The 24,377-nt window shown below is 39.6% G+C and overlaps 1 protein-coding gene across 21 annotated transcripts in view; it reads left to right on the forward strand.

Moving 5' to 3' along the window:
• The first annotated feature begins 5,245 nt into the window (after positions 1 to 5,245).
• Positions 5,246 to 24,377, forward strand: part of CADPS2 (calcium dependent secretion activator 2) — a 473,581-nt gene continuing 454,449 nt past the window's right edge. For 10 of the 21 annotated variants that reach the window (XM_033098836.1, XM_033098847.1, XM_033098839.1 and 7 more), the window contains exon 1: positions 5,249 to 5,937. In XM_033098836.1, the coding sequence (XP_032954727.1) occupies positions 5,599 to 5,937 (339 nt within the window). In that variant the 5' untranslated portion in view covers positions 5,249 to 5,598. Of the gene's footprint in view, positions 5,938 to 6,220; positions 6,378 to 24,377 lie in introns of those variants that run through there. The other 11 variants (XM_033098849.1, XM_033098843.1, XM_033098845.1 and 8 more) reach the window with 6 other exon arrangements.

A 24,377-nucleotide genomic window follows, 5' to 3' on the forward strand; every position in this document is an offset into this window, starting at 1 on the left:
AGCTCTATTTATTGCTTTATCCACTTATGAACACCATTCCTAGATTTTATCCATTCCCACCAACGTTCACATAGTTTGCATTTCTATTAACATTAAAAACACAAACATCCTCTTCTAGGCTAAATTCTTGCTTCTCTAGAAGACTATAATGATCATCACATACATTTTATATCTTGAATTAATACAAGACTTTTCTCGTGACATTTTGAGCACACAGATTACAGTATACCTTCTACTGTTTTTTCCTCCCTGTGTTTCACAACCAACTCAAATTTAGTTCCTCCAAATTTCTCAGAAAATGAAAATATTAAAGAACAGAACAGTAATTAATCAGTAATGAATGGTCAAGATTGAATAGGAACAGAAGGAAAGTAGCTTCTTATTGTGAAGTCAACCTTATCAAGATTATGAAATCTTTGAGATCTTAATAAAACACTGTGACACATATTTGGGAGTTTCTTTAGTCTGGTTGTTTCGAGGCAAATAGTTTAGAAATACAAATTCTAAATTATGTAAAACCCAATAAATAAATGCATAGAAGTATTTACTAATTTATGATTTGTTTCTATAGTTTTATGGTTAAAAGTGAGCTGACTAATAAAGCAATTATAATAACAATAAAATACTTGGCATTTACTGACAATTTACTCTATACCAGATAGTCTTTCAGTGCTTTGCATGTATTATTTTCTTTAATCTTCACAACAATCCTTTGACTATATAATGTGTGTGTGTGTGTGTGTGTGTGTGTGTATGTTTCTTGTGTGTATATGTGTGTCTGTGTATCAGTGTGGAATATTCATTTACTGGTCAATTTGTGCTGATCACCTGCATATATTTTTATTTATTATCTGTAAAAAGTGAGGTCCTAGAACAACTCTTTGCTAGAACTCGAATTCTAAATGGAGAGGAGCAAAAGAAAAAGCTAAGCAAAAGGAGTTTTGCCAGGAGGATTATTGCCTCATAAGATATAAATAGTCTTCTCAAAGTTTCAAAATTTTGTTGCTTTTATCTTACTCCTTTTGTTAGATGTGTACTCCTTTTATTAGCTGTGTTTGTGACTTGACAGTTTTCCCATACATATTTGCAAAACTGGTCCTTCCATTTGACCCGAAAAGATTCTTCTCTCTGTTGTAATATAATTTTAACTATAACTGTACTACAAAAGATAGACTGCCCACTTCCAAAACAGGTATGGAATATTTTGTGAATTTTGTCTCTATTACCACAAGAGCATATATTACCACAGTTTCTTATTTTTCTCATGTCTGTTTTATATGCATCTCCTCAAGGACAAACTTTTATTGTTTTTATCCACTCAGAATACTGCATAGCCTGGAGTGGGTGCCCAAACAATGTCTATTGAATGAAAGAACAATTTCATCTGTGACTTGAAAGAGTTAATACCTTCCTTTCCGGTAAAATGCACAAATCAATTCTCAACCAGAAAACAGACCACCTATAGCTATTCAGGTCACACACCTGTTTCCTTAACTATCATTGCCAAAACACATTTATATTCTATTTTATTACTGTGCATTTATCTTTTTCTAGCATTAGAGGTGTTTCATTAAAAAGCAGTATAACTTCCATTTGTTTTTGTTTTTATGCTCACCTTCACAAAAGTAAAATTGAATCATTAAGTAAATTCAAGCATATTTCATGTATATGAAATGGTACAAACCAATCACAGTCGTACACTGGACATCATTTATTCAATTATCCCAGAGCATCAACAGATGTTACAATTATCTGAAAAGTTAATATTTAAGGCCGAAATTTATTAAGAACATTACTGTATGCACAAAATTGAAAATTTTAATTAGAAATTATTAGGACATAATGAATTTTTAATGACCAGTTCTTCTATTCAGATTCCTTTTCTTCCATCCATCCCTTAATTGGAGGATAGGCAGGAAGTTGACCCTCTTCTCATTCTGAACACAGGATCTCTGGACCTTATCATCTATATTTGTAGCTTCAACTATCACCAACATGCTGATGATTAGGATTTCCAGGTGGGAATTCCTGCCCATTCTCAGGAATTCTTTTCGCTTTCCCGTTCCCAAATCCTGAGATATAAACTGTTTTCTGTTCTCCACAATGAATCGTTTCCACAAAGTGATGACCAATACTAATACTACCAACCACCGGGGTTAAAAGAGCTGATTTTCCTGACTTCCTGACCAACTTTTCTTAGGTTTCGGGAACAGGAAAGCAAAAAAAATTCCTGAGAACGGGTGGGAATTCCCTCCTGGAAAACCTACTGATGATCCCCTTATCCAGATTTAAGTAACACATTTGTGTTTCCAACGGAGTTTAGGATCTCTCTGATAGGCTCCTCAAAACTTGATGTTTCGTCAAACCTATTTGTCTTCTTGAAGTCCGTATTTCCTCTGTTACCAGTCAAGTTATCCTATCCTGGGAATCATATTCTATCCTTGACCCTCTTCCTTAGCTTCTCATATATATTCTACTAATTCCTTTGTCCGTCTCATAAGCTTTCCTTCTCCCTTTGTCTCCTGTCTGAAATTCAAACCCTCATTGTTTCTCTCCCAGATTTCCTTAGTAATCTCTTGGTATCTTGCCTCTGGTTTCACCGCCCTTACATTGCTCCAGATTTACTCTTAAGAGGTACATATCACTCTATGTCTTATCTTAAACCTTTATGTCTACCCCATTTTCTTCAGGATATGGTTTAAATTCCAAAGCATGCCACATAAGGCCATGAAAATGTGCCCGCTGCCCTGCTCAATGCTGAATTTGCCTCTGCCTGTTCTCTAATCTCATCTTCCCAATCTTCTTATATATCCTGCACTTCAGGTATGCCAGTTTACTTGCAGTCGTCCAAATGCAGTGAGCAATTTCATGCCTTTGCAAATGTAGTTCCTCCTACATGTAAGTATACATGTAGTAAGTGCACTTACCCCAAAAGCTCTGAATTATTTTTCAAGATACATGTCAAGCATCCTGGAAGCTTTCCCTTACTCTATCCTGAATGAAGTATTTTTTTCTCTGTATTACCATTATCTCCTGGTTTATTAGAACGACTATCAGATTGCAATACCAATGTTTATTTTCTGTTTTTTTTTTAATTTTAAATAAGTGTTTTTCTCATTTGTCATTCTTTAACCTGTATACTTTTTAAGGTCAGATACTGCATCTTGCCCTTCTAGGTATACCCAGCATAGTTTTTACATACGTTAGTTTCTCAACCAATCTATTTTTAATTAATGAAATCCTTAAACATTCTCTTTGTTGTTTTTTGGATATTTCTTTAATTTCTATTCTTTAAACCATTTTCATCTTCATAGAGAAAACTCTGTATATATCTTATTCTAAAAATTATTAGATGTCTTCCAGTGAAATCCTCAAGGCTTGGAAAATCTTTGTGTGATAACCATATTTATTTAATAGGAAGAGAATAATAAACTGTTATACCAAATAGTACTAATGAATTTATAAAGGAAACTGAAAAATATACCTTTCCTCGGCAGCAAAGGAAAGGGCAATAAAGCTATTATATTTAATTTGTACTTCTATGTTCCTAGGAATTAAATTATTTTAGTTTAATAAACATCATGTATTCAATGTTGACATAATTAGACAAATTGTAATAGAAAAAGCCACTATTTGGAACTAGAAAGGACTCACTATGTTGAATTCTTGTTCCATTAGTTGTTAGTTCTGTAGAAAAGAAGATTCTCTCAGTCTCAGGTTTTTTTATCTGTATAACAGAACTGAAAATAAATGAGATAATATATGTAAAGGACTTAGGGCAGTATGGGTACAAAGCATGCAAATGAGATCATCATCATCACCTGTCTCAACAGGTTACTTTGGTGACTTATTAGATAAGCACATTTACAAACTTTGCAAATTATAAAGTGCTATGTATATAAGCACGAGACACCAGGAGTTAAATGAATAAGCCTGTCATTTATTGTGTACCTTGCCAAAACCGAAACACTGTCTTTAAATACACCAGGTTTTGAGATTTCCTATTCCTTGGCAGTTGGAGGTCAGTCATGCCCTCAGTGAACACTTTTTATCACTGTGGGCACGCCCTTAAAAATTCATACATTGACAAGAAGGAGTAAATACCTTCTTGTCTTTTTATCCCATCTAGGGAGAACGTCAGTAAATGCAGAAGGAAAGCCTGTCTCTTGTTTACCTAACTGTGAAAGTAGCGTGAAAAAAGCTGAAACTGCTATTTGGCCATGGGTGAGACGAGCTCCGAGCCAGTTTTCTCTGCTTGGCGATGACACTTCGACTGAGCTTTATCACCTCGCTGCCAGCTTGACCCCTGCACACTGCCCTGGGTTGGATGCAGTTTTCCCTATTTCTCCCTGTTCCGATTAAGAACACCAGGAACAAAAATCACAGAAAGAAACTCCTCGGTGGTGCCGGCATTGGGAGTGAGAAATCTGCACAGATAAGACAGGCTTCGGGTGCAGCCAGTAGACGCCCACTTGAGGTGAGACCCAATAGTGACCAACTGCTGTGTGCCCAGTGCGCCGCGGGCTCGTCCGAGCGCTTCACCCGGCTGGACACCGGGCGTGCACTCACATATTGGCTGAATAAAGGTCTACACTACCCAACCTGCCCTGAGACAACCGCATTCCAATCCGGAAAAGAATCGAACTATATATGAGCTGAATCAGTGTGCCATTTCGCAAATGCAAAAATCTATCTTGCGCAAGCGTTTACAGGAATAAAAACAATTAAAAAGAAAGCCTCGCGTCTTGTGTTTTGTTTTTCTTTTCAAGAACGTTCCCCTGACGTTTGTAATTCGGACTTCACCATGAGTGTCAAACAGAAGCAGCGCAGACTGGAGACTTTTCAAAGTCTCTTCCCAACGTTATCTGGAGGTGAACGGCTCCAGCCCCACTTTTCCGCGCTGGGCTTGAACCCTGGGTATCAGGTTCGGGTCCAAGAGCGTTTCTGGCGGCTTCCCTCACCTGGGGGGAAGTAGGGGGAACTCTCGCGCCCCCTGTTCGCCCGCACCTCGGGGAGCTTGCGAGAGAAAGAGGGTGCGGGGTGAGGTCACGACAGTCCATGCGACCCCGGGCGGGCGCACAGTCTGTCCGCTCAGCTGCTGCCCGCCTTTAGCAAACTGCCCTCCCCGGCACCCGGGCGCCCAGACACCTGGGCCAGGCAGTGGCGGCGGCGCGCGCACGCGCACTCCGCGCCCCGCGCCCGCTCCTCAACATTCCATTCCACGTGTTGCTTGTTGTAGGCGCCACAGGTTCCCCACCTGCGCCGGGCGCTCGGGCCGCGGGGCCCCCGCCCGCGGGCGTGCGGGGCCACGGGGTGAGCGCGCCCCAGGCGGGCCTGATTCATTCACCCGGCGCTCGGGCTCACCCCCAGCGCTAACTCCGCCTATTTCATCCCGGCGGCTCCCTCTCTCCGGGTCCACCTCCCGGCTCCTGCCCGCCCATTGCGCCCTGGTGGTAGGAAACACTCCTGGCTCTAACTCGACGTGTCCGGAAAGCCCTGGCCAGTTTCCCTTTCGTTCTGCCTTAGACCCACGGGCGCAGCCGCCGGCGGGGAGGCGCCTGGGGGCCGCGGGCCGGTCTGCCGGGCGGTCCGAGCACCATGCTGGACCCATCCTCCAGCGAAGAGGAGTCGGACGAGGGACTGGAAGAGGAGAGCCGCGATGTGCTGGTGGCGGCCGGCGGCTCGCAGCGAGCGCCCCCAGCCCCGGCTCGGGAAGGGCGGCGGGAAGCGCCGGGGCGCGCGGGCGGCGGCGGCGCGGCCAGACCCGGGAGCCCGAGCCCCTCGGTGCACAGTGAGGGTCGAGACGAGCCCGAACGGCAGCTGGACGAGGAGCAGGAGCGGAGGATCCGACTGCAGCTCTATGTCTTCGTGGTGAGATGCATCGCGTACCCCTTCAACGCCAAGCAGCCCACGGACATGGCCCGGAGGCAGCAGAAGGTGAGTTGAGCGCCAAGACCGGGCGCCTCCTGCCGCCACTTATTCCTCCCCGGGGTTTTCTCCTGGCCGATCTCTGGGATACCTACCTGCCCACTGTCCGGTTCAACGCAGGACGCTGTATTTTTGTTAGTATTTGAGGACAGGGGAACCTTTGGGGCGGGGGGCAGGACGGTTCCTTAGCCCGTGGGTATCGGGTTGCAGCCGACGCGTCTTTGCCCCCCGGCTTGGCAGAAGCTGTCAGCCTGGCATCCGTGAGACTGAGACCGACCTGGCAGCTCGGGCTCTGCGGAGGGGCACCCGGAGGGCTCGGTTCTGGCCGGGTTAGAACGCAACTCCCATCAACTTTAATTTCTAACGGCAGTGGCGCTTCCTCTCCACCCAGCCCAGATGGAGCTAGGCTTTGCCTCGGCTCTGAATGCGTGTCTAGCTAGGCGAAGCAGGTGGGTCGGGATACTTCTGTTGGCTAGAGGGAAGTCTGCACTAGAGCGAAGGGGCAGAAATGTTCCTTGGTGAATAAACAAGTAAGACTTACAAGTTTCCTATACTGCTTTATGCCTAGGACATCAAATCTAAACACTGAGGAAGGTATTCAGCTCTGTACAGATGCTGTGAGTTAGTAATACCTGGTCCCGGCAGGCCCCATGAAACGCATTATTGATCAAAAATAAAAGCTTGGTACGTAACCACTTCATAACGAATGCTTTCCCCTTCTCCTTTCCTCTTGAGGAGGTAAGGAGTTTGTTTCAGGCGAGATGTCTCCAACTTTAGTTTTAAAACAAGACCCCAGGGGTCTAATGTTCTGTAGCAGACAAAACTCATGATTCAGATTGCCCTAACTGGGTGTTTTCAACAGAAACCGTCTAGGAAATCTCTCTAATAGAATGCTGAACCTGGAAGGTTCAGTAGGAATCTGCAACAGTCCCTAAATTTGGGACAACATGTGGAGACCCACAGAGATTGTAAATTGCCCAAGGCGTACCTAGATGCACAGGTATTTATTAGTTTTCTGAAGTATTAAGTGTGTGAGGCATCTCTTAGAAATTTGGAGCGCGTTTGAATTGAATTTTGAAACTCTACAGTTAAGAATAAAAGCAGGCTTCCCACCACCGTCCTACCCCCATCTACCCATCCTCTTACAACAGGCCTAAACTAAGTAGCTATTTGGAATCATTTTCTGGCATGCTTAGAGGATGGTTCTTGACAGCTGGTGGCTAATTACACAGATCCTTCAAGTACCTGACCCTCTAGGTAACTCAGTTGCTGGAAAGACATTGGGATCCTCTCGGCAGATCCCTTGTTTTGGAGGAGAGAAATATGTCAGAGTAGTATTTCCTTAATCCCAAACCAACTGGCATGATTGAAGACATTTCCCAGGTCAGTTTTGAGTGCTCTGTGGAATTTTTTGAGCCTTCTGTCCAGAAAGTGAGTACCATACTTTCTAATCGATAGCTTTCATTGAGTTGCATTGCGGTTCCCCATTATCTCTTCTCAAGTCTGTTAGTCAAGTGACTGAATTTCAGTAGTCCTTAAGTGTAACTTTTGACATAGATGTTGTGGTATGTGGTCATATAAAGTTTATATGGAATATCTTCCAGCCTCCAATTTTTTTTACTCATTGCATTTAAGATTATTTTTAGTGCATGAAAGTCTTAAAAACAATGTATGGCTAAATTAAGATGCTTTTCCTGTTTGAGAAATTCCTTTTTGTAAAAGCAACACTTTTACAAAAAGTCACTGATAGTTGCTTTATACTGTGCATACTTGTTGCATTTTTTTGTTCAAATTGTGCAGATCCTTCTGACTCCTCCTGTTTATATACAGGCGTACCTCAGAGATGCTGCAGGTTTGGTTCCAGACCAGGGCAGTAAAACTGTCATAATCTTTACACTGGTAGAGGGTCTTGCCTTCAATTTGTAAAAACAAAACAAAAAAACCTGCGGCATCTGTGAAGCCCAATAAGGCGCAGTGCAATAAAACATTCTGTAGAGTGTTCCTCCAGAAACTGAATTGGCAAGCAGGTATATTCACAATACTACTGAGACTATTGTTATGACCTGAATGCAGGCATTACCAAAAATAATTCCAAACTACAAAACAGTGCATATGTTCTGTGCAAAAATATTTAGAATGCTTGGAAATTTCTGTGTTCTAAATGTTGAGAGCATTGAGTGCTTTCAGATTAACTTTTGTGAATTTTTATTTTTTATTAAAGGGGGGCCCAAAACAACCTAAATATTTCCCTTGTTCAAACTTATTCAAAAAGCCCCACACTTTTTTTTTTTTTTAACGTACTGCTTGCTAAGGGGAGCTGGTGCAATTCTTGGGCAGTCAGGTTTCCTCCTAGGACAAAGCGAAAGGGGAGTTTAACTATATTCTTGTGAATTTGATGCATAAGCCAATAACTGATGCCTAAAACTTTGTCTGGAATGATATAGTTGGGTTATATAAAATAACAGGATAATTGCAAAATCACAATCCATTGTATATTTTTATTCTGTGTCTTCAAGTAGTCAGACATCTAATAAAAGGATGTTAATAGTTTAAACTGTTGTAATTGCAATGCATATTGCTGCTTGTTCACTTCTCATAACTTTGAGAATTTAGAAACTCAGAAATTGAGATCTTTATTTTAGAAGTGAAGAAAATCACAGAGTGGTAAGAACCATACGCTGCGAGTGAAAGCTCTCTTACTGTTAGGATTGGTGAGCTTCTGTGAGGAGCTGCAGTATTTTTATCACTTAGCTAAAATGGCCCACAAAGCTAGTAAGGGGGTTGTATCCATGCGTTACTTGGGCAAGCTTAATAGCATTCAACTCGCAGTTGACTGAAACGTGTCTTTGATTTTAGCTGGACAATTTCAACTCAGAACGGTAAGACAGGTAGAGAGAGAGAAATAAGCAGGAGGAGAAACCTAGCTCTGGTTAGAAAGCCCCTTGCTGCAGCTCCTGCTTGGGTCCAGACGCCTTGCAGCTGCCCTCACTTTGGGCACCAATGCCTCACGAACCCAGCAGGATTCCAGGCTGACAGTCCCTGAATCAAAGGGATGTGTTGTTAGAAGCTAGAGAAAGAAGGAAGGCATCCCACTTATCAGGACCATTTTAGTGAGTGTCTCAAACAAATCCTAAAGAAAATTGTCAGAAACTGCCTTGAGAGCCAAAAGGGAGGACTGGGCACCTCAGCAGGAGAGAAGGAGATACAGAGAAGGGAGAGGGGCAGGCAATTGTACCCATAGAAATAAAAGCCCTCATACAATGTAAAGAGAGGCCTTTCCCCCTCTTGGGATTGGTCCGCTCCACATCTTGGAGTATATCTGCTTTTGCTAATAACTTCTTACTACCCTGTACCTGCACAAAAATACACTATTTCTCAACTAAATTCTTTCCCTTGAGACGACAGAGCCAAGGAAGATTACCACCACAACCCAGTAACAAGAGGAATAACAGTCAGCTTATACCAGTTAGGCTTTCTGACTACTGCCTTTACAGAAAACTTGGGGATGTGGTCCTGACACTGAGACAGAGCTGCATACTACTAGGTGGTCATGTTACCCAAGCGCACATACCAGGGGTTCACAGGGGCAAGCTAACCTAAGCTGTGCGTAGTGTGTAAGGCTCTGATGCTTATTTACACCTCGATTACCTTTGGGCACCGTCACGGTGCTCACGGCAGTAAGGATGAACTTGGATGATTCTGCATCATTGGTTAAAGGTGGGATCAGTGCTGAAACGAGAAAGCAGTGACATAGATAAAGCAAATCAGTCATTATTAGTAAAGGTGATTGGTTGGTCGAACCTTTGGAAAATATTGAAACCCTGGAGGAAAAAGTAATAAAAGGGATCTGTGGCAGTTAGAAGGAAGGGAGAATGTGACAAACATAATGACCACCACAGAAGATGGCAAGTACATTCACTCACGTAGATGCAGATTCACAGACTGCAAATCTCAGTTTATGACGTCCGGGTGCACATAACTTAAGGTGCTGGTAGTTTTGGTTAGCCCGGAGGTTTCTAGTTAGCGGCTGCTCTAACCATTATTGTGGCTCTACTCATTATTTTTGTTTTTATTCAAGTCTGACGTTGAGAAGGAGCCAACTATTAATTTTTTAAACTAGAATCAATGAAAGAATTAAAAATATTAAAATGGTACCTAATAACTTTCCATGATTCATATACCCATTTTTTTTTGGTTTCTATGTGTATTGCCACTGTAATCACCCTAAATTGTGCCTTAGTAAACATTTTTATATAATCCCATCACGTTGCATAATTTTTCTCATTGATTCTAAGTTTGAATAATGTATACAACTAATACTGTGAAATTGCAGATGGTGGGGAAGTAACCTTCTTAGGTAAAACTGGTCAGGATGAGAGCGTTGAGGGGAAATCGTATTGGGTAAAATGAGCAGTTCTTGCCTACGACTGTCACATCTGAGTGTTATACTACAGTGAGGGGCCACTTTTACCCATCTTTGGAAATGGTAATTCTCCCTGTACGTGGGATACATGTGTAATTTTCTGACTGCTCAGGTGATCCCCAAGCTCAGGGAGAGAGCCCATTTTGTTAGAAAATTAGTTACCGACTTACAAAGTCTGAGAATCACTTTCGCTGGACGTCATTGTGCCTTAGTGCTTTGTGCCCCATCTTTGGGGCCTGAGATACAAATGTGCCCTGATGTGTTCTCAGCGCAGTGCACGGTATATGAGAACTTGGTAAAGGTCTGGATTCATCGAGGTGTCAGACTGAGTCCATCTGAAAGAATTAGTGAGGTATAGGATGGAGGAAAGATAATACAAAGGCACAAGATTCTGCTTTACTGTGGAAACAAGTGTTCCGAAACGTGTTGAGACCCCCAGGACTCAGTGCACCCTCTAAAGGCAGCTATGAAAAGGCTAATATCCTTTGGTGTACAAGTAATGACTGCAGAGTGGCACTGTCCCACTACGGAACCCAAGGAAGACGCGGTGTGGGAGCCCCACAGTATGGCTTGCTTGCTGGGTTCCAACACATCTGCTAAGAGTCAAAAAAGCCGGCCTTTGATCCTCTTCACTTTGGTATGGTATGGTGCAGACACGGATGGGATGGGTTGTGTTGTTTGCTTTTTGTTCTGTTTTGTTTCCGGTGTACAAAACAAAGTAATAGACATTTATACCCCTCACAAAGGGATAACCCCCCTGTCCCAATCTACTATCCCTCTGACATCGTATATGGCTGTTACAATTCCACTGACTGTTCTCTATGTTGTATTCCATATCCTGTGACTGTATATATACTATATTAAATTATAGTTGACATTTAGTATTTTTCTGCTTCAGCTTCAGGTATACAGTGCAGTGGTCAGGCATCTACACTGTCCATGAAGTGGTCTCCCTAATAAGACAAGTACCCATCTGATACCCTACAAAATCTTTACATTATTGATTACATTCCCCAAACTGACTTCATATCCCCGTGGCATCTTGTGGTTACCAGTTGTGCTTTCTAATCCCCTCATCTTCTCCCTCATCCCCATCCCCCCGCCCATCTAGCAACCCTCAGTTTTTTCTCTATATTTCTGAGATGTTTCTGATTATTTTTGCTCATTTATTCTATTCTTTAGATTCCACATATAAGTGAGATCATAAGGTATTTGTCTGTCTCTGGCTGAGTTATTTCACTTAACATAATGTTCTCTAGGGCCATCCATATCGTTGCAAATGGTAAGATTTCATTCTTCTTTGTGGCTGAGTAATACTCCATTGTATAAAAGTACCACAGTTTCTTAATCCAGTTGTCTACTGATGGACATTTCGGTTGTTTCTGTGCCTTGGCTATTGTGAATTGAGTTGCAGTAAACAGGGATGCATATATTTTTTCAAATTAGCATTTTGGATTTCTCTGAATGGATACCTAACAGTGAAATTGCTGAGTCATAAGGTATTATAGTTCCATTTCCAGTTTGCTTGCTTCTTTTAACAATGGGGAAAACACTGGTCCTGTGGGGAGTGAGCTGGAAACACACATAAAAATAAAACCTCAGACTGGAGTTAAACAGGGGCTCAGAAAAATGTTTGTTGCTTCAATTGATTCATCTAATCCTCCACAGGCTATGTGGAGACCACAGCACTTAATTTGGTGGAATGAGTTGTGCTAATGAGAACTGAAACGGATTAAGTGATATTGGCATTGGCTGCTTTCTTTCAAAAATCAGCTGTAATTTTAATATACGACAGCTTATACAGTGAAATAAAATATTGTAATTGTGTGGTTTTCCTCTGAATTTTTTTTTTCTGTTCATGGAAACAGCCCCCTTCATTTGTACACTCACAAAAACTAGCACAGTTTGTGAGACCATTGAAGACCTCCAAAACAAAAGAAAGCCCATTGCCAGGTTATGAAACAGGCCTTCTGAATGGAAACTCCTACCGGTTATTTGCTAGTGAGGCAGGCTTCTTTTGAGTTACTGTGTTACTTTATATGCATTTTAAATTAGACCTTTTCTTTGCAAAGGAAGAGGTGGGCTGCATAGTCATGTGTTACTGTTATTTCACTTTTTAGGCTAGAAAAGAACTAATGATGGTAAATAGTGGATGTATCATTGGAACAGATGACACCTTCCATAGAGTTTTAAGAATATTCAAGAATCAAATTATGAAACTGTCCCAAATCTGTAACATTTTATTTTATGATCCTTGTGTTTAAGTCACCTAAAGATTTTGAGATGATTTCTTAAAAAAACAAGAACACTGGTGATTCTCGTATTCTCAACTGCATATTAGAATCACCTTGGGGAACTTTTAAAAATCCTATTATCCATGTTATACCTCGGACTAATTAAAATCAATCTCTGGGTAGCCTTAAAGCTTCCCAGGTGTTTCTAATGTAAAACCAAGGTTGAGAGCCAGTGCTCTGGAGGGAAGCTACAGGGAAATAGCTTATTTATACCTGCTAGGTGAAGGTATTTGCAATAATGATTGAGATTACTGAGGAATTAAACCAGTATTCCATATTAAAGAAAAGGCAATATGGATGCTCTAAGTAAGGAACAAAAAAACACATCTAAATAATATTCTAGGAACCACAACAGACCTTGAATAACCACAGTAATCTTGAGAAAGAAGAACAAAGTTGGAGGTATCACGCTGACTGATATCAAACTATACTACAAGGCTATGGTAATCAAAACAGCATGGTACTGGCGTAAAAACAGACTCATGGATCAATGGAACAAAAGAGATAGAAATAAACCCATGCCTTTGTGGTCAATTAATCTATGATAAAGGAGCAAGTTTATACAGTGGGCTAAAAGCAGGCTCTTCAATCAATGGTGTTGGGAAAACTACATGCAATAAGAAATACATACATTCTTATACAGGAATAAACTCCAAATGGATTGAAGACTTAAATATAAGACTAGAAACCATCAAACAAAGAAAACAGAGGCAGTAAACTTTGACACTGCTGTAAATATTTTTTCAGATATATCTCAGCAAGGGAAATGAAACTAAAAAGATTACATACATCAAACTAAAAAGATTTTGCAAAGCAAAGGAAACCAACAAAATGGAAAAACAGCATACCAAATGGGAGAAGATATTCGCCAATGATACATCCTATAAGGGGTTAATATCCACAAACTATAAAGAGCTCATACAACTTAACACCTCCCAAAAAATCCAATTAAAAAATGGGCAGAGGACCTGAATAGACATTTCTCGAAGGAGAACGTACAGATGGCCAATAGACACAAAAAGATGTTCAATATCACTAATCATCAGAGAGATGTATATGAAAACCACAATGAGACATCACCTCACACCTGTCAGGATGGCTATCATTAATGAATCAACAAACAAGTATTGGTGAGGATGTAGAGAAAAGGGAACCCTTGTACTCTGTTGGTGGAATTGCAAATTAGTGCAGCTACTTATGGAAAACAGTATAGAGGTTCCTAAAAAAATTAAATAGAACTACCTTATGACCTAGCAGTTCCAATTCTGGGTATTTATCAGAAGAAACCCAAAACGCTAATTCAAAAAGATATATGCAATCCTGTGTTCATTGTGGCATTATTTATAATAACCAAGATATGGAAGCAACCTCAGTGTCCATCGATAGATGATTAGATAAAGAAGATGTGGTACACACATACAATGGAATTGTACTCAGCTATAAAAAAGAATGAAATCTTAACCATTTGCGACAACATGAACGGATTTAGAAGGTATTATATGAAGTGAAGTAAGTCAGAGAAAGACAAGTACCATATATTTCACTTATATGTGGAATCTAAACAAACAAACAAAATGAAAAAATGAAACAAACTCCTAGAAACAGAAAACATTTTGTTGGTTGCCAGATGGGAGCAGAGTTTGGGAGGATGGGTGAAAAAGAGGAGGGGATTAAGAGGTACAAACTGGTAGTTACAAAGAGTCATGGGATGTAAAGTACAGTACAGGGAATATAGTCAGTTATATGGTAATAACTATGTATGGTGCCAGGTGAGTATAGACTTAGGAGGGGAAATCACGTCATGAGTTACATAAATTCTAACTACTAAGTTGTACACCTGAAACTAATATAATACTGTCAACTGTAATTGAAAAGTAAAAAAAAATAATAATTAAAAAAGTAGTCCTCGTGGAATCAATACAGTGAGAGACCAGTGCATATTTAGACTTTTAAAAGGTCTTTAATTAGGTGACATGCTGGCAGCAATGAAATTACATTAGCAATTGTGTGACTCATAAAACTACATTAGCAACAGAAAATACAGGATGCCTGAGTAAACCTGAGTTTTGCTTTGCATTCCAGCGTGAACTGGGAGGGAGGACATAGTGAAATCTCTAAGTTGGAGCTGACTCTAAGTAATGCCCAACTGAAACATAAGTTTCACAGAGGTCTTCCAAGTCCATTAGGGGGCAGAATGTTTTCTGTGTATACAGTAATACTGCTTGTAGATTTTTCAAAAAGTAAACTTATCAGGTATTCTCAAGTAATTGTCTTAAGTGAAGTAATTAAAACAATTTAAACAAGCACTGGTAAGAGTGTATCTACACGTAAGAGTGTTTTGATATTTTTCTGCTGTTTCCAAAATTCTAACAGGTGAACAGGAACTCCATTTTTCCTCCATTTTAACTCCATTTTCCTCAAATTGTGAATAGGTTAAGTTGTTGGTTTGCAGTTGGGAGCCTTCGACTTTGTAGAGCATCACTCATGCTGTGCTTTGCTTCTTGAAACTTGATTGTATCACTTTGTACACTTTACGGTTTGAATATTTTTATAACCAATTTAGTGATGAATTTTTACAGTGCAGATGTTACTGGGGCAGAGGGTATGAACAGTTTGAAGCTGTCTTTGCCAATCTGATAGCTAAGATGATATTTAATTTGCTCCTTTCTGATTGCATGCAAGGATGAATGTGTATACGTGTATGACCTAATATCCTTTTCCCATTTTCTCTTTGAGATTTTGGGTTTACTTTTCAATGCGACTCTATCAATATGGTGAGTATAGGATTCCTTCGTGGAGGGTGTTTCTATATTCTGCCTTTCATTTTGTTTTTAGGTAGTTTTGATTGATCTTAAAAACGTATTTCTCATTTATGCTCTTTGGCAATTAATTTCCCACCTGGAATTAAATTTTGAAACAGGAGTCGACTTTACTTTTATCTCCCAAATAGCCAAGCAATTCTTGCCATCTAATTTTTGATTAAGCTGTACTTTCATTACTAAGCTGCAAGGCCAAATTGTTCATATTCTTTTCTTTATTAGTTCACTGGTCCAATATTTGAGCCCCTATTATGTGAGTTGAGCCCTGTGCAATATTTTGGGAATATAGTAGAGAAGAGAAAAAGCAGAAATCTTCTCATGGGCTAATATTCAATAGCATGTAATGTGTATATGTATTTCCCTTTGTGTATGTTTCTGGGTTACCTATTCTAGTTCACTAATCTAGTTCTTTTTCTGTTGCTATTACCATCTAATTTTGATTTTATCGTATATTTTAACATGTGATGGGGTTAGTCCCCATTTTTGTGTCAAGGATTCTTTTAATCATTCTCTGCTCTCTTCTCCCATTTAAAAAATACCGCACCAATATAACATACTGGCTAGGAAATCACTCTTTGGCTTCAGACGGCCTGGGCTTCATTCTTTTCTAGTTTTCATTCGTTTTATGAGCGAGGCATTCACATCTCTGGGATCAGGCTTTTTCATTTGTAATAGAGACAATGACCGCATAGAATTCTAGATTAAATGAGATGGTGCATGTAAAGTACTTAGGGTGTGCCCAAAGTAGATGGTCATATATTTTTTGGTCAATTTAATTAAGACTGTTTGGAAAGTGATTCTTTTGCACTCTATTCAGCCTTCTAGGAACATAGCATATCTCTTCATGGAGTCAAGCCTCTTATGTCTTTGTGATGTTTGTAGTTTTCATTATATAGACTCCTTGCATTTATAATCAGGGCTATTTTAAGTGTTTTATAATTTTTGTTATTGTGACGTTTTCTATTGTCTCCTCATGACAAATGCAAAACTCATTTATGTTCTAACTGGTCGTATTACTGTACACTGATTGTTTTAGTAATCAGCACCTGATCCTTCTAGATTTTCTAGGTCGGTGGTGGAATCATCTGCTGATAGTGATGATTTCTGTCTGGTACTATCCTGTAGCTGCACCTCTTCTGTTTCACACATGAATGGACTTGTAAGGATGTCCAGAACAGTGTCTGTGCCTGCAATACCTTTGCCTTGCTCCAGGCTTGACTGGGGATGCTTTTGGTATTCCCCTCGTGAATATTGTTGGTTAGTATTTTAGTAGATATTCTTTATTGTTTAGATAATTCTGTTTTTATTACATTACGAGGATAAAAAAAATACCAGGAATAAATATCATGGAATGTTATGAAATTCCATGATTACCTAGTTTTATTTTACTGGGTTTTTATTTTACTGGGTTAGATTACTAGGTTTCCTAATAAACCACATTTGCATTTCTAGACTAATCCTTAACTGATTGTGGTTGTTTTTTATACACCTTTGATTTTGAATTCCCGCACTTTTAATTTTTTATTTTTGTGCTTGTATTCATGAGAGGAAGACTTATCATTTAGGGGCTGTCATTGTCATGGGTTGGATTTTAAGTAGTAGTGTTAATAAGTAAGAAACATTTTAACTATTTGTGCTCTAGAATAGTTATTTTTTAAAGTATGTAAAATATCTGACACTTGGAGTTTTGAAAGACTTCGCTCATGAAATTTACATCCAGAACCTGTTTTAGGTTTTTTCCTTTCTTTAGTCGATTAGATTTTCTCTTTATGCTAGATTCAAAAAATTATATAATTCAGAAAATTTGCCATTTCTAGATTTTCAGGTATAAATACAGAGTTTGGACATTTTTCTCATGTGTCTTAACTATCCTTTATGTTTGTTGTAGGTCTTATTTCAGATTTTATCCTCCCTTTAAATTATTCACTAGATTTCCTAGATACTCTTGTTTTTACAAATAAAGCTGTTAACTATAAATTGTTTCATAAATCAATAATTTGTTTTTGTTCGTTTCCTTTAGGTTGTTTTTTTGTTTTTTTAAGGGATCCTGGGTAGGAAAGTCATAAGGAAGTGGTCTCTTTCATCTGGCTTCTTAATTAGGATGATTTTTCTGCTTTGTAATAAAAAACTGAAAGTGTACAAAGCTATGAATTTGCCTCTAGATACAGTTTGGCATCCGTCTGTATGTTACCTTATGAAATTGATTTTTATTTTTTGCTAAACTATTATGTCAGATTTCATTTTTCCCTTGAACTAGTATTTCATAGTTAATCAGAAGAGTAATTTAAAAATTTAACTCCTCTAAACTCCTCTAAATAAACATCTATATACACATACATCTGTGTATGTATGTATGTGTATAAACACATTTTGGGGCTGTTTTCTATTGAGGAAAATTAATCAACAATTTTTGCCTAGTCTTTTATAAGGGTTTGAAATATTTTGTTAGTCATCGTGCATATGATGTTTAATCTCATTGTTTTCCTTTTGTTCAGTGTTTGTTTCCTTAGCTTTTTGTTATGTCTTTGCTACATGGCATTTCAGCCCCTTCATCCTGGAGCCTGGGACAGGTAGAAGGACATGATATAAGCCTTCCTTGGCTTGGCTTCCTCACCCCTGTGCTTACTGTTTTGATTCACTAGGCAGAGCACAGTTTGACGAGGCCATGTCTACAATTTTCGTCATGGATTATGAATTTAGTGAACATTCCTCTGGAAAGTGGGTTTTTCGGTTTTTTTTTTTTTTAATTTATTGGGGTGACAATTGTTAGTAAAATTACATAGATTTCAGGTGTACAATTCTGTATTACATCATCTATAAATCCCATTGTGTGTTCACCACACAGAGTCAGTTCTCCTTCCATCACCATGTATTTGTTTCGTTTTATATTTAGTCCGCTGTGTTGTTACCTTTAAAATATTTTTGTGGATCTGCATGAATACTTTTTATTGGAAGGTGGGGAAAATTAAATTCTGCCATGAAAGCTGTATTCTTATTATTTTAACAAATGTAGAGAAATATATTCCAAATCTTATTTAAAGAGATGAGGATCTTATTTTAATTTAACTTGGTTCTCTAGAAAAACATGTAAAACTCAAAATATTGCTTTAGCTTAAAAGGCTTACAAAGTGCTGAATATCATCAGGAGCCATTCTGATCTATGACAAGATAACTCTAGCCTACATTTGTGAAGCTCTGGAATTTTTTTAACCAGAGGATTGTATATATTCTCAAGCCGTGGTAAAGTAGGGATAGTAATATGAAGCACATTTCTTGTTCTCTCTTCCCTGCTTCAACTAGGGCCATTTTGCTTTTACATATTAGTATAGTACACCTCTAAAATGACAGAAGGAGGGGAGGACAAAGTAACAAAATAATTATGAAAAATTGAAGTTATATGATGCAAGTATACAATCCCGTAAGAATTTCCATAGAGTTCGATCACCACATCCTAGAATCCTAGCCTTTGGACTTCATTTTTCCCTTCCCTTTTATTCCTTTACAACTGTTTAAGTGATAAGTGATACGAGAATAGACTATTTAATCCAACATAGATCTTGCCATAATAAGCTGAAACCAAATACGTGAGATACTGAATTTGTGGTCCTTTAAATAAGTAGAGATCCAAAGGACATTTTTTTCTTTTTTTGTGTGGAGCTCAGGAGAGAGATTTGGGTACAAGCAGTACACTTGGGAATTGTCATGAGGATTGTAACTGAGGCCGTGGGCTTGAATGATGTGACTGGAGGAAACAGAAGCCTGCAAAGAGAAGGCTTTTAACGACTTGATCTCAAAGAGCTTCAGGATTTAAAAGACAGAAAAGAAGATGGAGATGGCAAAGAAAATAGGGAAGGAACAGCCAGGTATGTAAGAAAGCTGGTCTATGTCACAGAAACTAAGGGAAGAGCTTTAAAAAAAGGTAATAGGAAACAATGTCAAGGCTAGTGGGAGGTCAAGTAAGATGGGGATTGAAAATGTTAATTGGATTTAGCAATATGGCTGCCCTAGCAACTCATTTTAGGTTTAATTTTTAACCCACTTTTTCCATATATTGGTGTTTCTAAACTGTATTTTTTATGTTGAATTCAGGCTCCTAGGGGATGAATGGAAGTGATGTGTGCAAACGCGGTGGGCTGTTCCTTGAAAGGGGAGGAACGTGTCCTCCCTGGTCCCTTTCCCCTTCCCACTGGCTGGACTATCAGTGCCAGTGGGTCAGTAGTTAGAGCAGCCATTCCAACGAAGAATGGGTGCTACTTGTTGAAGACAGCACAGCAGCACACTTGAAGGAGATGGGGGCCCTGAAAGCTTTGCAGAGATGGGCTGCCACATCAGCTCAGATTTTTAAGTGAGAGAAATGAACTTCTGTCACGTTCATGCTAACTTTAAGTTAACTGATTTTATTTTAGTTATAATAGGTCTGTTATATCCATATCCTATCAACAATTATCTTTGCGTTTTAAGTAATATACTCACCCCTTTATTTCTCAGTCCTTTAGCTATAGACCTCGTACTCTTCCTGCTGTTAGTGTTAATACTTGATATTCATTTCTGTTTCTTCTTTCTTGAACCTTGCTTCTTTCCAGACCTAGTTTCCCTTGCAGCTTAGGGTGGCCAGGTGACATGAGATGTGTATGAGACAGGAGACAGTCATCTTGTGACTATGAGGGGAATACTGAAGGGAATTTCAGAGGTGTTGGCTGGGTCAGACACACGTGGTTCTGAAACCATTGCTAAAGCACCTGCATGCAGACTTTTTTCTGTGAGGAAACTATCTTCCTAAGGTTGCTAATTTATGTTCTGTAAGAATCATTAAGATCTCTGTATTTTGTTGAGTAGTTGATTCTAGAAATTGAAAACTAATTAATGCAGTTTACATTATCAAGACTATTTTTCACTGCGAAACCATAGTATGCTTGATTGCATTTCTTATAAAACTCGATATTTTTTCCTTGGAGTTTTTACTTGTTTTTTCTTCTCTACCCATTTCTCTCCCTTCATTGCCTCCTTAAGTTGTTCCAAATTATGGTGAGAAACTAGCGGTTCTCAACGGGGACAGTAATACCCCCTAGCAGACATTTAAAAAACTGTGGGATGTTTTTGGTTTTCTCCGTGATTGGGGAGCTGCTACTAGTATTTAGTAGATGTCCAGGGATTCTAGAAATCATGAATTGCATGATGCGTTGTCCTTCATTCTACATGGTATTTGAATGCCCTATTAGACATTTATGTAGGTAAAGCTGGTTTATAATTTTTTGAGTCACATGGGTTTAATATGTAGTGATTTTTTTTCCAGAATTACAACCCATAGGTCAATTGAAGGGATATCGAACTTTATTTTGTTAGGCACATTCCTGAGAATTGCTTACCATTTTGAAAATAATGTCACCAACAGCGGTGATGCTTATGGTATTCGTGTTGCCGATATAGGATCCTTGTGTCAGACTTCATTTTCAGTTGTCACATTGTCCTTGATTTTATGGATATACACAAAAACTATTTAGTCCTTATTTCAAAATGTCAAAAATAATGAATGGTGTTGGCAATGTTCTTGTCTAACGTCCCTTAAATTTAGACTCCTTCATTATGTAAGTGGGTGTGTGTATCTAGTCTATTTTCTAGACCAGCTACGCCTAAGCATTGACATACTAAGATACATGTTAGTTCACTTTATTTTATTTCTAATCTAGTTAGGATCATATATTTATTTATACTTTTGAAGACATCTGTGCAGATTATATACTCTAGCTATAAATTTCATTTCTGCACAGCAAAAAGGTTATTATTTTTCTGTTTTCTCTTAAAATTAAAGGAGGACTTATCAGTTAGGGCCCAGTGGAAAATAGCTGTCACACTCCAAGGGGCAATTCACAAATTACAAAGTGGCAGGCAGGTTTATGGGAACCAATGAGGGATGGCGAAACATTTGCTAGTCAGCTGCAGAGGGAATCGCTTACTACCCTTAGGCCTCCATGGGCAAAAGGAGCGAACTCTGTCCTGAGCTGGGTGGGAACTAAAGCTGTGGGAGAAAAGGCTGTCTTGGAGGCTGAGGTCCACAGGTGAAGAATCGAATCACTAACAAACTGCATGGTGGGGAGGGAGCTTGGGGAATAAATCTGTCTTCATTGTCTTTCTTCCCGTGCTCTGATTTCATGCTGATACTTCCCCAAAAGGGAAACCCAAAGAGAGGCTGAAGAGCAAAAATTCTTGGCTATTGTGGTTGATTAGCCTCTCTAGGTACAGAGCAGGGTAGACAGTAGGAGAAAAGGGATCTGGAGGGCAATGGGGAATGCCCAGCACGTGGGATGTTGTGTCTGGTAAGGTTTGAGAATCACTGTTCCAAAGGATAGCACTAATCCATTTATACCCTTTCCCCCAAGGTATGTCCCTCTTGTAGCCTTCCTTGCTTAGTCTGGACCTGTGTTTGGACAGCCTGCTGAGAGTTGCTCTTCTCTTAGTTCTTCTGAATTGGAGACACCGTTTTCCTATTCCTTCATTTTGTTTGAACCTTTTCACATGTATCTGTGTATGAGAAATCTTCTCAGTGCATGCAAGTCTGAAACTTGCTTTTGGTGGAGGAATTGGATGGGCATAGAAGTCTGGGTGGAAATCATTCTCCCTGAGAACTTGGAAGGCATTATTCTAGAGTCTTCTAGCTTCCGGTGTTGCTAATGAAAATTTGAAGTCTGGTTTCATTTTTAAATGACCCACTTTTTTTCCATTCTCAAATGCTTTTATGTGCATTTATGTGTCTTTAGGGGGTTCTAAAATGCTACAAATAATCCCTTTGGCTTTAAAAGAATTTGCTGTGCTAGAAATTTGTTTACATTGATCTGACTGTAGGAGCACGTCTTTCAACTCTTGGAAATTCTTGTTTTTTGTGAACTTGCAATGGAAGACTGGGTAGTAAAGGGTGGTGTTTGTTTTTCTTTAGGGTGACACAGTTCCATGAAAGCATCCTACTATTTTCATTAGAACACTTATAAATCTCAGAATGTTCCATTTGGAAGAATTTTCTAATCACACTGTCCACATTGTCGTCAATAAACAAGTCTTTTCTCTTCGCCTGTCTCTTAGCTTTACTTTAGGTGCACAGAGTAATACAAAGTGTGCTTAGGTGAATCACGGAACATTATAATGGTGTATTCATATTATTCCCTATTATTCTGTATTCAAAATATTCCCTATTTTTCTTCTGTTTAATTTTCTATATGAGTTGGTAGTTTTATCTTGGACTGTCTTGTATATTCATAGAGCTGTAAAATAGAATAAGGCCCAGAGGTTTTGAAATGACCTCGGTATGATGAAATATGAACAGCTGGCTGGAGAAAAGAATTTCAAAAGAAAGTTTTGCTCATTCATTCAGCCTTATGTTTTTGCCTAGAGGCATGAACCAGTGTTGGGTATAGGTTTCATATGATTTTAAATCCATTTGTTTATGACGTAAGTTGTTTGAATCCACTTGTTTATGACAAAGGGGGTGGAAGGGGAGTTGCTTTGATGTAAATATGACATAAGTAGTGCCAGGATGTCATTATTCTACATCTGTTGTCCCCGATAAGCAGTGGCAGCCCAGCAATGGAGGGGCCTCCCTGGGGCCTTATAAATAAGAACTTGTAGAGAAGCACCTGTGGCAAGGAGGACACTTACACTATAAATTCTGAGAGGGTGAGGACCATTTAAGAGTTAGGTTGGCAAGGTGACTCTTTGCCAACCTAAAAACTTTCTGGAGGTCTTGGAGGCATTTAGTTTCTGCTGTGGTCAAGGCAACTCTTTGTTGGCAGTGGTAATAAGCCTGGTAATGACCTGTGAAGGACATCTGCCCACCTGTCAGAACTGGTGTCTGCGCTCCCTAGCGATGTGCTGTAGCCTCAGCGGACTTCTGCTTTTGTGCCGGCAGCTGGAAATCAGTACGTGGTTGGACACTGACTCTTCTGAGTGCCTCCTCATTTAAAAAGGTACATCTCACATTGAGTTTGGACTTGATTCCGTTACCTCCCCTTGCCTGGAACAATAGTCTCATGAATCTGTCATTGGTTTGGAGTACGCGTATGTTACTGTTTTACTTTCCTTACTACTGGAGGTTACCCTGTACGGTATTGGCTTGTGAAATTATAATTACCACAGAGAACCTGTGTTAAATTGCTGGCAAAGACAGCTCAGTCTCTGAGTATAACTTTTGCTGCGTCCCACGAAACCAGACCAAACCAGTTCTGTTAATTAAGAATAAAAAGTAAAAGGTCTTTCTCCAATTAGTATATATGACTACCACGTTCAGCCAATCATTGATAACATTTTAGAGGAGTCTTTTGGGATATTTTTCTTCCATGTAAAATTGTATAAACTTTCAACGAACCAAAACCCAGTTGCATGAAGTATTTTCAGGGGTTTTAGGAGCAAACCGATAAAAGAAGTCGTGAAGGGGGAGTCGGGTACATTCTGAAAAACATCTTTTGCGGTAAGTGCTGGGATCAGGAAGGGACCTGAATTCCGTTAGAAACTTTCTGGTAGAAGTTATGCGATTCTTTTGATCATGTGTGTTCCTCCGGGTCTGCTCCCTGAGCCCATCAGTGTGTGATGGGTCCCGTGTCTGTGGTTCTCCGGCAGTAGGACAAGTGTGTGACAACGAGAACACCGTAACTTTTTAAGAAGCATCTTCTTTTATTTTTTTTTAAATTTTATTTTTATTGGGTAAGGGGAACAGTATTTTATTGGGGAACAGTGTGTACTTCAAGTTGTTGTCCTTTCGATCTTAGTTGTGGAGGGCGCAGCTCAGGTCCAGGTCCAGTTGCCGTTGTTAGTTGCAGGGGGCGGAGCCCACCATCCCTTGCAGGAGTCCAGGAGTCCAACCGGCAACCTTGTGGTTGTGAGCAACCAACTGAGCCATCTGGCCACCCGGCAGCTGGGCGGCAGCTC

The sequence above is a fragment of the Rhinolophus ferrumequinum genome, chromosome 26 (assembly GCF_004115265.2).
Source record: "Rhinolophus ferrumequinum isolate MPI-CBG mRhiFer1 chromosome 26, mRhiFer1_v1.p, whole genome shotgun sequence".
Classification (NCBI taxonomy): Eukaryota; Metazoa; Chordata; class Mammalia; order Chiroptera; family Rhinolophidae; genus Rhinolophus; species Rhinolophus ferrumequinum.